Raw genomic sequence first — 16,779 nt, 5'->3', positions numbered from 1 at the left:
TTACAAAATAATTAGTCTAATTTTTTTAAAAAATTTATGAAACTCTATTTTCTAAGTTTCTTTTGACAATTTCCACCGTCTCATTTTACATGGAAGATGATGAGAGTTCATTTTTAATTGAGCAATACAAATTTTACCTTTGCACTTGAAAGTTGAGGAGAGTTAGTTCTTAATTGAATTATAAGATACAAGTCTTTTAAGTTAAAATGTTAGATATATATGCTCCCATTTGAAAGAAAACAAACTCATGAATTATTCAAACTTTGTCAAATAATAACTAATTAATGAATTGAAATGTTTTTTTTAATTTGATTATGTAGAATTTTCAACCATTTATATTTCAAATTACAATATATTTTACCAATTGCACAATAGTTTGAAAGAAAGTAAATTCATAAATTATTGATATGTTTAATATAACCCTTCGCTTGTATAATCATCAACATTTTCAATTATGTTCAATGAAAAGTAGATGTTTTTTCCCCTTGTAAGGATATACTAATATTTAAATAAAAGGTATAAAGTACTTTGATAAAAATCATAGCCTGAAGGCTGATAGTATAATGACAGGAGAAAAATGATGATGATGAAAGTGGATAGCATGATAAGAGAAAAGTGAATCGTGAAAAAATATAATCCTAAAATGCAAAAGTTCAATTTTAAAAACATTTCAGAGAGTGTAGAAATTGTATACCTTTAATGAATAATCATTGAAACATGTGACATTATAGAAAGACCAAGACCGAGATTATTGGGCAACTCACAAAATGCTATTATTTTCAATTGAATACAAGAATTCCATTGACAACAACACTTCTGCACTCTGCTGGGTAAAAAATACCATTTCAGCATTCGCACAGTTATTAGTGTTTTGAATAGCTTGCCATGAGGCTTAAAAGGTTGCTTGATATAATTGTTGGGGAGATGAAATGTATTAATAATATTCATAGAAATACTCCTCCAAACAATTTAGGGAAACAACAACAAAACTTCACAAGAAATTGACATAGAACAGAAACATGGAGAGAATAAACTGAATCTGGCATTTAACAGCGAGATCTTCCCCTGCAAGCAAGAGGCCCTGCACCTCCAGTTAGGGTTTTCACCATTGTTGAAGGCCTTGCTCCTAAGCTTGAAGCTTTTGCGTAGCTTGATGAAGCCCCTGCTCCAGATGCTGTGAAGAAGGCTCCATTTAACATAAGATCTCCTTCTGACCTCCAGTTCCAGTGCTGCCATTCAGCCGGGTTGAAGTTCTCTCTTTTTGTCACCTTAATATACAACAAAATTTTGTACCATGGGTTTAGTTATAGATAGATCGAATCACTTTATTATTCATTCTGATGATGAATCACTGAGTGTCATTCTAAATTCACACTCTAAACTAATGTAATAACTAGCACTGCATCAAGTAGGTACCTCTTTTGCAAAGGCATTAGGTGGTGCCAGGTACCGGTTTCCTTGGCTGTTGATGGTGGGGTTTGCACTACCTCCAATGGCATACATTTCCCAATGGGTGTAGTCATTGTTCACCACATGAAAGTAACCGTGTCGGCATCTGCATTCAATCATGTTTTAGATGACTCATTAAAACAAATTACAGCTTAAAATGTGTTGGTTTTGATATTAAAAACAACAAAACTATAGTTCCGACCTTTTAACACTACAGATCTAAAGAAACTCAAAACATTGACAACACACTAACAACCCATTAATCGAATAGAACATTCATCTAAACAAATTACAGGTAATAGAGCATTTGTCTGAACAAATTACAGTTTGGAATATATTATTTTTGATATTAAAAACATCAAAACTAGACTCTGGGCCCTTTAATATTAAGGGTCCAAACAACTAAAAAGTGCTGACAACATGATATTATAGCCCATTATCATCAAATCAAAACATATCTTCATCTAATAGATCACTCAACTAAACAAATTACAGCTTAAAATGTGTTATTTTTAATACTTAAAATAATAAAACTAAGATGCTGGTCCTTAAAACACTAAGGGTCCAAGGAAACCAAGCATTGGCAGCAAACTAATAGCCTGTTAGCATCAAACTAAAACATATCTTCATCTAATAGATCATCCATTTAAACAAATTACAATCTAAAATGTGTTGATTTTAACGTTTAAAACAACAAAACTAAGATGCTGACTCTTTAACATGAATGGTCCAAAGAAACTAAACATTGACAACACACTAACATCAAACCAAAACATATAAAGAATCTTAAACAGCGGATCAAATTTTTACCTTGGCATTCGTTGTACTAGACCCTTGCCAAAGTGGTTGAAGGCAATGGTCACCTGCATATTAGTATCCGCAGTATAAGAGTCACTGTGTCCGAGCAGCATCACCTGTATCAATTCATAACAGACAGACATCAACAAGAAATTTTATTTTGATGGAGGATTTTATATCATTCACAAGTCTGAAATTCAAAAGTGGCACAATTGACAATGCTGACCCACTATCCAGTCATAAAATTCGTCTTCTTTATAAAATATTGTACGACTTTTACAAAATAAACTAACTATTCCTTCTGGATATGATAAATGATTTTCGTGGCTGCATAGCCGCTGCCCACACAGAGAAGTTGTATTTTCGATAAAAGATTTTATATCATTCACAAGATTGAAATTCATAAGTGGCACAACTGAAGATCCTGACCCACACAGACATCAACAAGAAATTTTGTTTGTATAAAAGATTTTATATCATTCGCAAGATGAAATTCAAAAGTTGCACAATTGGAGATGCTAACTGACCTCATTGTGGTGGGCAAAGTGGTTGTTAGAGATGGTAATAGCAGTTGATCCCATGATGGCATCAATCAAACCGTCAGCACACCGTGACAGTGAGCAATGATCAACCCAAATGTGGCTTCCCCCAAAGATAGAAACCCCATCACCGTCACACATTGTTCTCCACCCATAATGGCTAGGAGAAGATCTCACCATTGCATTCCCTGCAGGTCTGCAATGGTGGATATGGACGCCATGAATGATGATATTGGTCACATACTGAATGGTTATGCAGGGGCCATAAGCAATGTGGACATTGACGCCTCTGCCGTCAATTGTCTTGAAGCTGTTCATGATGAGTTCTTCCTTGAGCTGAATCAACATGCTTCTCTGAAAAACAATCCACAGAGGCTCATCCTGAATGACGGCGTGACGCAGAGTGCCGGGGCGAGGATTCACTGCATCATAGTCGCCGGGATCAGTTACAACATAAAAACGCCCATTCTTGCCGCCAATGGCGTTTCTGCCGAAGCCAATGGCGCAGTCTGCAAGCCGCTTGCGGTTACGCTGCCAGTTTGGGTCACACCGCCAGCAGTCATCAATGGGGTTCCCTGTCCCGCATGACAGGTAACCCAGATCTCGCCTTGTGCTGTTTATGCTCCTGCAGATGCCATTGCAAAATGAATTTACATCAAAACGACAAAAACAAATGGGATTTTTTTATACTCCACAACATCATAGAGACTTTTAGTTTTAGTTTTGTTTTTCTGGATTTGGTGGGTTATAGAATTTGATGGCACACAGTCAAATCTAGAAAAATCCAACAACTAGACTGAAAAGTCTTCGTATTCTTTGAATCGTAAAAACTTGAGAATATGACAAAAGAAGGAATTAAAAATTGAAGGGCAGTTGGGGACAAAATATTCTCCTAAATCATACAGTCAACTTAAAACTTATAAGATCTGTGAACATTTCAGGTATAAACTATTCAGAGTTAAAAAACAATGAGCAAAACTATATAGACTGAAAATTTCATGATCTTCATCATTTAAACACTACAGAATAAAGAAAATGCATTGAAATTTGGAGGACATTTAGAAGGAAAAACATACTCGCGAATCATACAGTCAAATTGAAAAGAACACACAACAATGCCTAAAACTTTAAAACCTGTGAAAATTTCATCTATAAAACTATTCAGAGTAAAAAACAATGACAAACTTTTTAGACTGAAAATTTCATGCTCTTCATCATATAAACTCCACGGAATAAAGAAATGTATTAAATATTGAAGAACATTTAGAGGGCAAAACATACTCGTCAACCATACAATCAAATTGAAAAAGAAACAACAATGTCTAAAACTTTTAAGACCCATGTTTAAACTAGTCCGAGAAACAATGACTAAAACCATATAGACCGAAGATTTCGTGTTCTTCACCATATTAACTTTACGAAATAAAGAAATGTACTGCAAATTGAAGGGCATTTAGAAGACAAAACATCATACTTGTGAACCATACAATCACATTTGAAAAAACACAACAATGCCTAAAACTTTGAGACTAAAACACCATATACTGAAGATTTCATATTGGTCACCATATAAACTTCACAAAACAAAGAAAATGCATTGAAAATTGAAGTGCATTTGAAGGGCAAAACATACTCATGAACCATCTGAGCCATGAAAATTTCATGTATAAACTATTCGGAACAAAACAATGACTAAAACTTGATAGACTGAAAATGTCATGTTCTTCACCATATGAACTTTACAGAACAACGAAAATGCATTGAGAATTGAAGGGCATTTTGAAGGGCAAAACATACTCATGAACCATCTGAGCTATGCTTTCGGGATCTTCTTCCACAGCAGAGGAATTACTGTTTATTCCCGCACTGACGATTTGCCCATGGCTGCAGAGCAACCAAACTAACAGCACCCATGTCACTAAACTATGAAAACCCATCGTATCAATCGCCCCGGGTTCGACTCTCTTGGACTCCAAAACACTCACAATGCTGCTGCAACGAAAATGCAGAGCTGAAAAGAACCCCCAATGGAAAGTGATGCTCTTTCCGTGCGACTAGAGACCTTTCTTATAGCCCCATTTTCTTCTCATCCGTTCATCAAGGAAATTGCAGATTAGGACAAAAGTCCTACAAATCACTAAACTGGTTTCTGTCCAACTCAAAAAGTGCAAAAAAACCATGCAAAAGTCTCTCAATTCCCACCAAAATCCATGATTTTAAGTTCCCATTTCCCCCCACAACTCTCAAACTCAATGATCGTGGTTTCGTATCGGACGGTCAGAATTCATCCCTACAACGGCGGAGGAACGGGATCACCGTTGATGTTGGTACCAGTCAGTGAGTTGGCTGAAAAACAGAGGTGGTGGGGATTTGAGGTTTTTCCACTAATTTGACTCGTGCTCCACATTTATCCGAAATCACGGACCCACTAAATACATTTTATAATGTGGGAATCAATCAATCAATCAAAATTAACGACCACCATTGTCGCCGCATGTTCTGCCCTGCTCTTGTATTCTCATATCTCTCTTTTCCCTTTCCTTGGCAATGTGAAACTTCTTCCAACGACTAATAACTGCCGTGAGGCCAAACCGAACTTTTCCGTGTCTTGGGACTGGGAAGTAACATGGGTGGGCCCCACGTGGGCGCCAATTATGCCATCCACATGCTGAGGAGGGGCGTGGGACCCGCACCCCAACATGGATTCGGGAATATCAGTTTGAATGAGCCATCGTAAGTATACCAACCTATTAGGTATACGTTTACTTCCTTTTGGAGACGTGTTTTGAGATTTTAATCCATGTGGGTTTGAGGGGCCCATGAGTTTTTAGGTGTATCCGTTTTTCTTCTTCAACCATTTTTTTTTTTCACTTTCTTCTATTTTGACCAATTTAGTCATTCTAGATAATATTAGAATATATAAACACATTTTTGTTTCAAGTTTTTCAATTGTTTTTATTTTTTATTTTTTTGGTTCCATGTAATTGCATTCTTTTCAATGGAAAAATATGATCCCTTTCTTATTCAGCCATTAAAGACTTAAATTTTGTCAAGATGACCTTGTAGTGCCTGCCCCTAAGTCGCATTTCAGTCATCTTTGCCAAACTCTTTTAGGCCAATTTTATGTTTGATGATTAGTATTATTATTTTAGAGATTATCAGATGTTGTTTTACACTCAGTATATTATATGATGAGATTACTTGGTATTCTATATTTCATGCATGTATGATGATTATTCAATATTTTCAATTATCGATGATGATTAGTGAGATGGTTTATTATCACATGTGCTTTCTTATGGATACTTACCCCATACTGCATGTGTATGGTGTGCGTGTTTTTTTTTTTTATGTATGGTGTTTCTGACGTGGTTAAGGGAGTCGTAGTCACCTGCTAGTCGGGATCTACACAATGCACCACTTACTGCCACTGTCTGTTTAGCTTAGAATATTGTGTTTGTACATGCGTGAATTTTATGCAGGTTGCAGGTACCGGGTATCGACTTTCCCGAATTGCCAGGATGAGCGTACCCTATCGCATTATCTCAATGGTAAGAGAGGGGAGATAAACTCTTAAATCCAAATCCTAAACCCTTTAGCCAATTGTCCTAATTGATAATTAGGACAAGTATCTGAGTTAAGTACCCTCCGACTGCATCAAATGATGTAATTTCGTGATTATAACCCTTTTTGTTTGATTTAGTATGTGTTTTTCTATGATGGGTTTTCGTATGTTACCTTATGAGTCATTGATGTGTTTTCTATTAATTAATTCTAATTAAAAAGATTAATTAATGATTTAATTTAATAAAAAATTATTATGATTTTTTAATATTTAATTATATTTAATTAATTAAGAAATTAATTAAATAAAAAGAATTGAATTAGGAGATAAAGTTTTAAGTATAATTTTAGAACGTGATAATATTTACTTAATTTAATAATAATATATTTAGAGTTCATTTTTAAATAAATGCTAAATATTATTATTAATTGAATTAATAAATATTTTATCAATTAAAGTTTCTTAAATAAATTAAAAGTGGAAAATATATTAAATTATTAAAGGTTTCTAGATCGCATGATCTAAGCATGAGTTTAAATATGAGAAATTAATTACAATAGAAAATAATAATTTTATTTTAATTTCATAAAGTGCACATGAGATTAAAGTAATAAATTAATTTAAAATAGAAGTAAGTGGAATATTAAATAAAGTTATATAATAATTCAACTTAATGTGCATGAAAAGATGAATGCAAAATAAAAGCAAAGAATTAATAAAAATTAATTTTGAGTTAACTCAGTTGAGCAAAGAGTCCTCTCGGGTGAACGCACAATTAGTGCCCCAATTTGAGGAGAAAACTCCTTATCACAACTTTGGGGTTCATTTTTGAAAGAGAGGAATTTGGATTGTGAATTTGGGGGAGACAAGAATTTTTGGGAGAGTTTTTGGAAGCAAATTTCAGAAGGAGAATTCTAGGAAAGATTTTCAGAAGAAAGTTATTGAAGAGGAGCGAGTTCTCTTACAGTTTTGGAGATTGCGTATTAGCATCAGGTTCAGGTAGGGTCTGGTATTTTGACCCCTAAATGATTTAAGAAATTTAATATGTTCTGTCTACTTCGTGATTGTAAGAATCTTGTCTTCTTGAGAGTATCATTTCTTTGTTCTGGATCTTTTGCTATTCGTTTTCATTTGTAAATCTAGATTGAAAAATTGTTTAGGAACATCCTTCAACAAAATTAAATTAGGATTTAGGATTGTATTAAAATGGAGAAAAGAGAGAATTGATTTGGGGAGAGTTTTGAGATTAAAAAGAAAATTCGTAGGGTTGGAATTATTTTCTCTATTAGATTACAATTGTTAATGTTTAAAAATAAAATAAAATAATAATAATAAAAATTATATATATATATATATAATTAAATAATTTTATTTAATTTATTTAATTTTAATCTTTAAGAAAAAAATTTTATATATAAAAAAAAAATCGTTTAAGCAAATATATATTTTAAAGTTTAAATTTAAAAATTTATAATTTTTTTTAAAAAAAAATTATTTGTTTGGGGAGGCGGGGCCACCACCCCCCCACCACCCCTTCCTATGTTACCGTGTCGCAACAAGTACTGTCGCGATAGCAGTATTGCTGTGGTAGCAGGTACTACTGATGCAGCAGTACCTTGTTGCGGCAGACCGCAGTCTGCAGGCCGGCGAGCCTAAAACGTCTTTTTTTAAATACATTTAAAAAAAAATAAATTTCGGGGTTAGTTTTTTTTTAAATATGATTTTTAATTTCTAATTTATTAAAAAAATAGATTATAATTAATACAATTTATTAAATATAGTATTATTAATAAATTGTATTTTATTTTTAGTAATTGATTAGTAATGCTATTAAAGTTAGTTTATAATGAATTCAAATTATTAATTATTAATATTGTTAATAAATTTTATTGATATATATTAATAATTAATTAAATATTATTGATATAGTTTAATATTTAATAATTAACTTAATTAGAATTAGTTGAATTAAAGTTAATTATTAATAAATATTATTTGATTAAATTGTAGATTTAGATTATTGATTTAATGGAAGTTATTATAGAAATGGGTTAATCATAAGGGGTAGTTGCAAAAAACTTAGTTACTTGAAATAGACGTTAAACTAGAACATAAACCTTACCTTAACTCAACAGTATATTATCGTTCAGATCCAACTATGTGATGACTCTGTTTTTCTATGAGATTATTTTATTGTCTATGTTTTGAGGTTTTGGGGTTCGTTCTAGTATTGACCAGTTTAGGTTGTTACCAGAGGCTTGGGGTTGGGAATGTGATGTTATGATGATTTGGTCTCGATCTTTCTTAACCCGACCATGGTAATGTGATGGAGTGCTCTATGATATGGATGTTTTTACTGGTTGTTATTGCTTTCCAGTTTCCTTGTGTGAGACTGAGGTGTATGTATTTGAGTTACCTGACTTAACCATTCTGGAGTCTTCGATCAGTTTTGTGTTCTATTATTGGGATCCTTTCTGGTTACTCGTTGGAGAACCATTGGATATTGTGATTTATCATTGATGCCTTCATGTGCTGATAGAGATTTGTTGTGGTCATCATGATTATTATTTGATGCTTTCAGTCGCTTGTATAGGACTAAGGTGATTTTATTATGATTCTTGATTTTGAGATTTCATGAACCTAAGGTAGGTTATCTATGTGTAGTGTCGGGAAGTGGCTTGCAATGAGGGATAGGAGACCCAAAGTGGCTCTGGGCATGACTCATTTTAAGTTGTTTGTTTTAATAAGTGAAAAAATCTCACTTAAATACTGACTTAAATGAACCTAATAAGATAACTACATGTTCTCTCCCATGCCTTGAGTGCTAGTACAGGCTAGGATGGGGTAGAGAGAACGCTTGGTTACGACCTTGCATTCTGTAGTATGCCTCATCAGTACGAGAGGATATTAGTGGCCGCAAGATCACAGGGGACTAAGGATTCCTAAGGGATTTCTCAGGTAACTTTCGACGTGACTTCTGCGATGACACTTTCCCGCTTGCATAGCAGGTTTCCTACGTGTCTTTGTGGTGCCTCTGGGTCTAGATGTCTATCTATGTTGGAACCTTTGAGTTAGTGTACTTTTAGGATTTCTCAGACTTAGAGAGTACTTGTGTTTTGTATTTTGATACCTTGTTTGGGACTTGAGATTATCTCCTCAGCACAGTGGGAGTGGACCATTTAGGTTCCATGCGGTCGGGTGGTAGTGCTTTTTACTCTTTACCATTGAGATCCGTCCGTAGTCGCCGTGGCTGGAGCTTTCTTGGTTGTCATTTACTTTCATTCTTCTCATGGATTATTATGATGGATGGTTAGATTTTATTATGGATGTATCATGTATATTATTAGTTTCATTTATTTTACTGTACTTTGTATCATGGATTCGAGGAGGATGTATCTTTATTTTTATATATGTATATTCTTTTAAGCCTTTCATACCCTGTGACATGTACAGTGGATGATTGAGCATTCCAAATTAATTTGCCAAGAGGCATTCAGAACAAATTTATATTATGGACATTGGACTTTCTGATTATTCTTTCATATGTATGTGGTAGTTGTTAGACTTGGAATTAATTAAATTTAAATGTGACTCAACGTCTTGGGATCCTTAAGGTGTAATTTGTGATGTATGTTTGTTGATGATTACATGTTATTGCTTCCACTAGTATGTGTTTGATGTGTATGCTATACATTCTTACTTTAAAAAAAAAAAAAAGTTTAGCAAACTTAGTAAAACTTTAGGTTAATTCTTTTGGATCTCTTGGCGGGGCGTTACAGACCTTAGTTTTGTTGTCAATATCTTATGGAAGTTTCTAACAAATGAGCAGCTTTTTAATTATGAGTTTTCTAGTGGTTCAATAGTTTCCAACTTTTTTATATTGTAGAATAGTTATTGTACAGTAGTATATGCATTTCTCAATCTTTCTAATTGTGAATAATTCTTTGCATCTATAGGGTAGTTATTTGCGTTTTTCTAATTGTAGAGTAGTTTTGGATCTTGAATATACGGAACAATCAAGTAGCTTTTACATTTTGGATCTCTCTACTTGCCAAGTAGTGCTTTGCATTGTTCCAATTTTTCAGTAATTCAATATCTCCATTTGTCAAATAGTTCCTTGAATTTACCCATTTTTCCAAATTGCCTAGTAGTTCCATATCTCTGATTGCCAAGTAGCTCTTTGCATTTACCAATTGCTCCAAATACCTAGTAGTTTGATATCTCTGATTACCATGTAGCTCTTTGTATTTACCAATTTCTCTAATTTCTTAGTAGTTTGATATCTCTAATTGCTAGATTTTCTCCAATGCATCGAATTGCCAGATTTTCTCCAATTGCCTAGTAGTTTGATATCTTCAATTGCCAAATTTTCTCCAATTGCCTAGTAGTTTGATATCTCCAATTCCTAAGTGATTTTTAGCATTTACCAATTTTCTCACTTGGTGAGTAGTTATTTCCATTTCCTAATTTCTCCAATTGTTGAGTAATTCCTTGCGTTGACAAAATAGTTTAGTGGTTTTTACCTTCCTGATCTCTCCAATTTCCAAGTAGTTTTTCACATTTACTAATTTCTCTAATTGCCAAGTAGTTGTTTGAATTTAAGGATGTAGATTTTCCAAATTGCCAAGCAATTCTTTGCATTTATCAATTTCTCAAGGTTTGATATCTAGTTCTTTGAATTCACCAACTGCTAAGTGGTTCATTACATTTACTAATTTTCTCAATTGCTCCTTACCAATTTCCAAATTATTTTTTACAATTAATATTTTCCCTAATTGCAAGGTCATTCTTTACATTTACCAATTTCTCCAATCATTCTTTATATTTGCCACTTTGTCCCTCCTTTATCAGTTGTTTGCATTTTTTATTACAGCTAAAATAGATTAATAATAATATATCATGAGGTAGGGCACAAATGATGAAATTTATATAATTATGTCATGTCTTAATTAGTTTTATTTTTAAACTAAGGGAAAGTGTTCATAGAATTAAGTTCCATAATGTATGTAATAATTATCTATCAATCATGTGTCATTATGAGTACACAATCATAGTTAATAAGAAAAGTTAAATTGTAGAGTTTATATAATCTAATAGTTAAAGTAATCTTATCAATATCATGAACAAGGTAAAAATATAAATATAACAATAAAGTTTGCATATTTCTACCATTTTAAATTATTTTAATATTTTAAATCAATTTTATGTATTTTTAAGAAAAAAAATGCGTATAATTACATATTAAACAAGTGTCATGTATATTTTTATAATAATTAGAAATTTTATTTTATTTTATTTTAGAAATACAAAGTCATGACAATTATAATACTAGATAGTATATAATAATATTTGTAAAGTATTTTAAATTTAGTTCACTATTTTAAAAGAGTACTATATATATTAATATTTGAAAGTATTTTAAATTGTTGTATTTTACTATTTTGTATATTATAAGTTTAGTATAAGAGATAATTTAGAATGTATAATAGTTGTATATTATATTATTTTTTAGTAATATATTATTTAATTACAATCATATATTATAAATTTATAGGATTAATTATTATAAGTAAATTGTTTATATATATATATATTGTTCAAATATAACTATGGTATATCATTTAACTCTTAAGATATATTACAATCCATAGTAAAAAAAACCTTTCGAAAAAAGGGCTCTTATAACACAAAATACATTGAGCCAATCAAATTTAAGATATTTAATTTTTATAATATAAAAAATCATAAATAAATTAGAGAACTTAAGAAATATGTAAATTACCTAAAAATAATTATTTGTGATTGGTGTATATTCATTGAGTTAATTGAGTTATTGGTTGAAGTGAATGCAATAGCACATTGCCTAGTTTTTGCCCAAAACTAATAATTTGTTTAAGTTTATTAAACAAAATTAGGTTTGGCATAGTTATGAGAGGGTAAAGAAATTAAATACACATGCAATTTATACTACAAAACACACTTAACTAGTAGTCGAAAGTTTTTGTGCTTGCAACGATGAGCCAATAGGTGTTTACTTTAAGTAAAATTTAATTTAATTTTGAAATAAATTAGATAAATAATATTTAATTATTTAATTTATTATATACTAATAAATTATCATCTAAAAAATATTCTCATAAAAAAGGGAAGTCTCGGCGCTTCACCTCTATGAGCATCACTAGATTCAAAGACTACTAAGTGTTCTATTTATTATCTTGAGTGATGGATTCTTGTAAATCACTACTCATTAAACATAAGTCAATGAGTTTGACTCAAAAACTACATAGTTAAACCCTAATAACAATATCACAATTTAACTACTTGTGGAAAAATATCTCCTACTTATTGATTTAAAGTCCATTAGCTTAAATATATGAATCAAATCATTTAAAAAAATTAAAAACTAAACTAATTTAAAATCTACTAACTTAAATTTATGGAAAAAAAATTATTTAAAAATAATCTCCATAAAAAATAAAATGAAAAATTAATATGAGAAATATTAAAAATAACAACTCCCACATATATGGCTTAAACTAAAAATTAACATTTAAATGAAAAACTATACTAATTTTAATAATAAATTAAAATAATTTAAAACTATAACTTCAATCATACAAATATCCTAATTGCTAAACTCGAAATCAATATTTAAAGTGAAAAAATAAACTAATTTATAAATAAATTAAAAACTATTTTTTTTTAAAATAACATAGTTAAACACTGATAACAATATCACAATGGAGGAAGCGGAAAAAGGTGGAGTTGCATCAGAATGCACTGGATGGAGGGGAACTCATAGAAGAGCTAAAATGTTTTGCTTGAAGGGTACAAAATCCCGGGTATGGAACAAAATGATGAGTTCATTTGAAAGACCAATTCAATGAGGGAATTCTCTATTAAATCCACCTACAAATTATTGTTTGATAAATCCTTGGAACCCAATCACTGGGGGAATATATGGTTCAATCATTTAATCCCAAAGATTAATATATTTTGATGGACCACCATCCATGGGAAAATACTCACTATTGATAACCTTATGAAAAGGGGTTTTTTAGTTATCCAATAGGTGCTATTTGTGTAAGAAAGCAAAGAAAAATATTACCCATTTATTCCTTCATTGTAGTTATGCTTCTAATGTTTGGTGGAGGTTATTGTAGAAGTTGGAGTTGAACTGAGTGTTTAACAAGGATCTGGAACAATTTGTTATGAGTTGGCAAGGTCGTTTTACCCACCCCTCCTTTTCAGTATGTGGAAGATTACCCCCCCACCCCCCATGCCTACTAGGATATTTGGAAGGAGAGAAATAGCAGGGTGTTCAAGAATGAAGAAAGCAGTCAGGAAGTTGTTGTGGATAAGATTTATAAACTTATGGTTGAGAACATGAGTTGTAGCAAGTGGAGAAGACCAAGGTTCCCCCCATGCCAGCTGGAGGTTAGGGTGGCCAAGGGCTAGAGTTTGGTGGAGGGGATAATAAAGACTGATAACTCTAATATGTTGGCAAGGAAAAGGACTTGATGGATACCCCCACCTGTGAATTGGGTTAAACTCAATTTTGATGGTGTTACTAGAAAGGAGGGCTCAGTGGGAGGAGGTATAGTGAGGGATAGTAAGGGCATGATGCTTCTAGCGTATTCTAGATAGCCAGGGAGAATTTCTAACAATATTGTAGAAGTGATGGCTTTTTATTGGAGTTTAAAATTGGTGATAAGTGTGGGGTGGGTAAATGTGGAGATAGAAGGAGATTCAAAAATCATAATAGAAACTGTTAAAGGTAATATGAAGGAAGGATGGGCTATTAAACATGTGATAGAATATATCAAACACTTCTTAGTCTTTTTAAATAGGTTTGATTTAAATCATATTTTTCGAGAGGGAAATAGCGTAGCAGATGGTATGGAAACATTAGGCCTAAATGCGAAGGGACTAAGATGTTGGAGGGAATTTAGTGCCTTACCAAATTTGGTAAGAGATTTAGCGAACCAAGAAATTAAGCATGATGAATCCTAATTGGAGAATTATTTTAAATTTTAGTGATCTGTTGTCGAGCTGGCAGATGAGACAGAGGAATGAAAGGAAAATGGCAAGGAGAGATGGAAAAGGTACTTGTCATAATAAATTCACATGGCTTGAAAAAGAAAGATTTTTGAAGTCTGTGATGAAAGGTTTTTTAATGATTTTCCTATGCGTGTTCTCATATGCTAGGATGAGTAAAAGTTCAAATTTTAAATGGTTGAAGAATATTGGGAATGATGAAAAAAATTGGGAGAGAGATAAAGGTAGTCAACGCGTGACTTTAATTTCCACAAGGGACGCTACTATTATTATTAATAATAATGGTATTTATGTTTGTTTAAGGGTTACTTTTCTGCCTAAGTGTGAAGTCATTTTTAGCAAGTTCTTCTGGGTTTGGAAGGGGAAGATAGTTCTTGGTAAAGTTGTAGAGATGGGTGGTGACCTTATGTGAATTGAGCCTTCAATGATTGAGGAGACTGCTAGGAGTTCATTAGTGTGGTACATGCTAAAGGAAGGTGGTTTCATTCCATTTATGGAGGCGCTAAATAGGTACGATGAAAATTGTTCCTTGCAATTTTTTAATTCATGGGAGGACTGAAGAGTCATAATTAATGGTATCTCGTTTCATATCTCTGAGGAAGTCATATCTCTAGCAACAGGCCTTGCTATGAAGGGAAGGAAATGGCAAAAGGTGACTAGGGTGGCCGATAAAGCGAGTTTGCAATGCTTCTTCTTGGAGAGGGAGGAACCCATTCAACACAGAGGTGGTTTCATGCAGGAGAAACTCCTTAAGCCATGGAATAAGGTCTTCTTGATTTTGATGAAGTACCTAACTCTAGAAGGAAGGTATGGTGTCTATTATTACTACCACTTTCCTCTCCTAAACCATTTTCATCACCGTGACTTTATTTCCATTATGTTCTTTCTGTTGCATGATTTAGTAGATATAGTTACTAATGTCAAGAAAAAAATGAGGAAGGGTGTTAATTTTACCATTTTGCACCAAGGATTGATGTTTCGGTTGTATCAATTTTACCTTGCTTTAGTCCCCTTGAGGATAGTTGAGATTGATATTCCTGCCCATCCCAACCCTCGGCCCCAACTGGTCCCCCTTAGGATTATAGGCCCCAGAGCTCCCACCCCTTAGCCTTTGCCTAGCGGGTCCCCTATGGAGTTGAAGACCACCCCCTTGAGAAAAAAATGGAGAGGGAAAGAGAAGGAACCAAATGAGTTGGATGACAAGGGAAGGGGGGGTAGGAGGAGGTCAGGGACAATTGCAAAATCTAATGCCAAAAGGAAGCTAAAAGTTGGGGCCTCTCAAGAGGATGAGTTAGATTCAAAGGATATGGGTCATCCTAAATGAATGATGAAGGAGAACATGTCAAATTTTGGTGAGGAGAGAATGGAGGAGGTGGAAGAGGAGGGTTCAAATTCCTCTCGGTCTGGCTTGGGAGAAGGGATTAAGGAGAAGAAGGAGATGACACATGTTTCGGCCACCATTGGGTTGGGGTGTGTGGATTTAACTCAGGACTAGTTCCTTGAAACTGTGGAGAGAGTGCCCTTCCTGATTATGATTTCCTCCCCTATTAGGGTTTCCTCCAAGGACAACGCTAACCCTCGAATTATGTAAGAAGATACAATGATGCAAGCAGAAGGCTATCCTTGTGACAAGCAGGACGTCAACGTGGAAATCAATAAGACAACTGGCAATGAGGTGTGGGAAAGAATTCATGCACTTGAAGAAAGAATTTTCCTTTTGACAAAGTTTACTCTCAAAGTGACACATGCAGTTGCTAGCACACTTCACCTGCTTAAAGATCAGGAGGGTGATCTACCAAAGGAGGACTCCAAAATGTTGTTTGACTTCCTTGTGGAAGATTGGCTTAATATCCTCTTGGGGAGGAAGGAGGCTAAGAAGCCTTAACGACTCTCTCCTTCTATTTTTTCATGTTTTTCATGTTGCTCTTCTGTTGGTTGTGGAACTTGGCCAGGTTTAAGGCTTTTATGCCTTTGTTTTTATATTTTTGTAGCTCTTTCAGTTCTAATACAAGCAATATGTATGTTATGCCTGAAGATACTCTTTTGGTTAAGTTTTTGAACTATGTTTTTGTTTTAAAGTGGTAGGCGATAATTTTTATAGTTGGTAATCTACTGGTAGTTCACCAATGTGATTGTTTAAGGGCCAACCCCCTAGTTTTAGCTGCTTTTAATTCAAAAACAATATCACAATTTAATTTGCAAAGGAAAAATATCTCCTACTTATTAATTTAAAGTCTATTAGCTTAAATATATGAATAAAATCATTTAAAAAAATTTAACACTAAACTAATTTAAAATCTACCAACTTAAATATATGAAAAAAAATCATTTAAAAACAATCTCCATAAAAAAAAAATTATGAAATATCTT

The 16,779-nt window shown here is 33.0% G+C and overlaps 1 protein-coding gene across 2 annotated transcripts; it reads right to left on the bottom strand.

Annotated features, from left to right (window-relative positions):
- Nucleotides 1–748: 748 nt before the first annotated feature.
- LOC149553994 (putative pectate lyase 18) lies at nucleotides 749–4,988 on the bottom strand. 2 transcript variants are annotated; one of them, XM_089789325.1, is made up of 5 exons: nucleotides 4,584–4,988; nucleotides 2,775–3,411; nucleotides 2,260–2,363; nucleotides 1,417–1,555; nucleotides 749–1,268 (listed from the first exon to the last, which is right to left on the bottom strand). In XM_089789325.1, the coding sequence occupies exons 1-5, from the start codon at nucleotides 4,721–4,723 to the stop codon at nucleotides 1,047–1,049; spliced, it is 1,242 nt and encodes a 413-aa protein (XP_089645451.1). In that variant the 5' UTR covers nucleotides 4,724–4,988; the 3' UTR covers nucleotides 749–1,046. The 2 variants fall into 2 exon arrangements, with proteins under 2 accessions (XP_089645451.1, XP_089645452.1); XM_089789326.1 differs by lacking the exon at nucleotides 4,584–4,988 and adding an exon at nucleotides 4,420–4,525.
- Nucleotides 4,989–16,779: the final 11,791 nt, after the last annotated feature.

The sequence above is a fragment of the Cupressus sempervirens genome, chromosome 6, assembly GCF_028749045.1.
Source record: "Cupressus sempervirens isolate cs-2001-9-10 chromosome 6, ASM2874904v1, whole genome shotgun sequence".
NCBI classification, from domain to species: Eukaryota; Viridiplantae; Streptophyta; class Pinopsida; order Cupressales; family Cupressaceae; genus Cupressus; species Cupressus sempervirens.
This window is presented reverse-complemented; position numbering and strand designations above follow the sequence as displayed.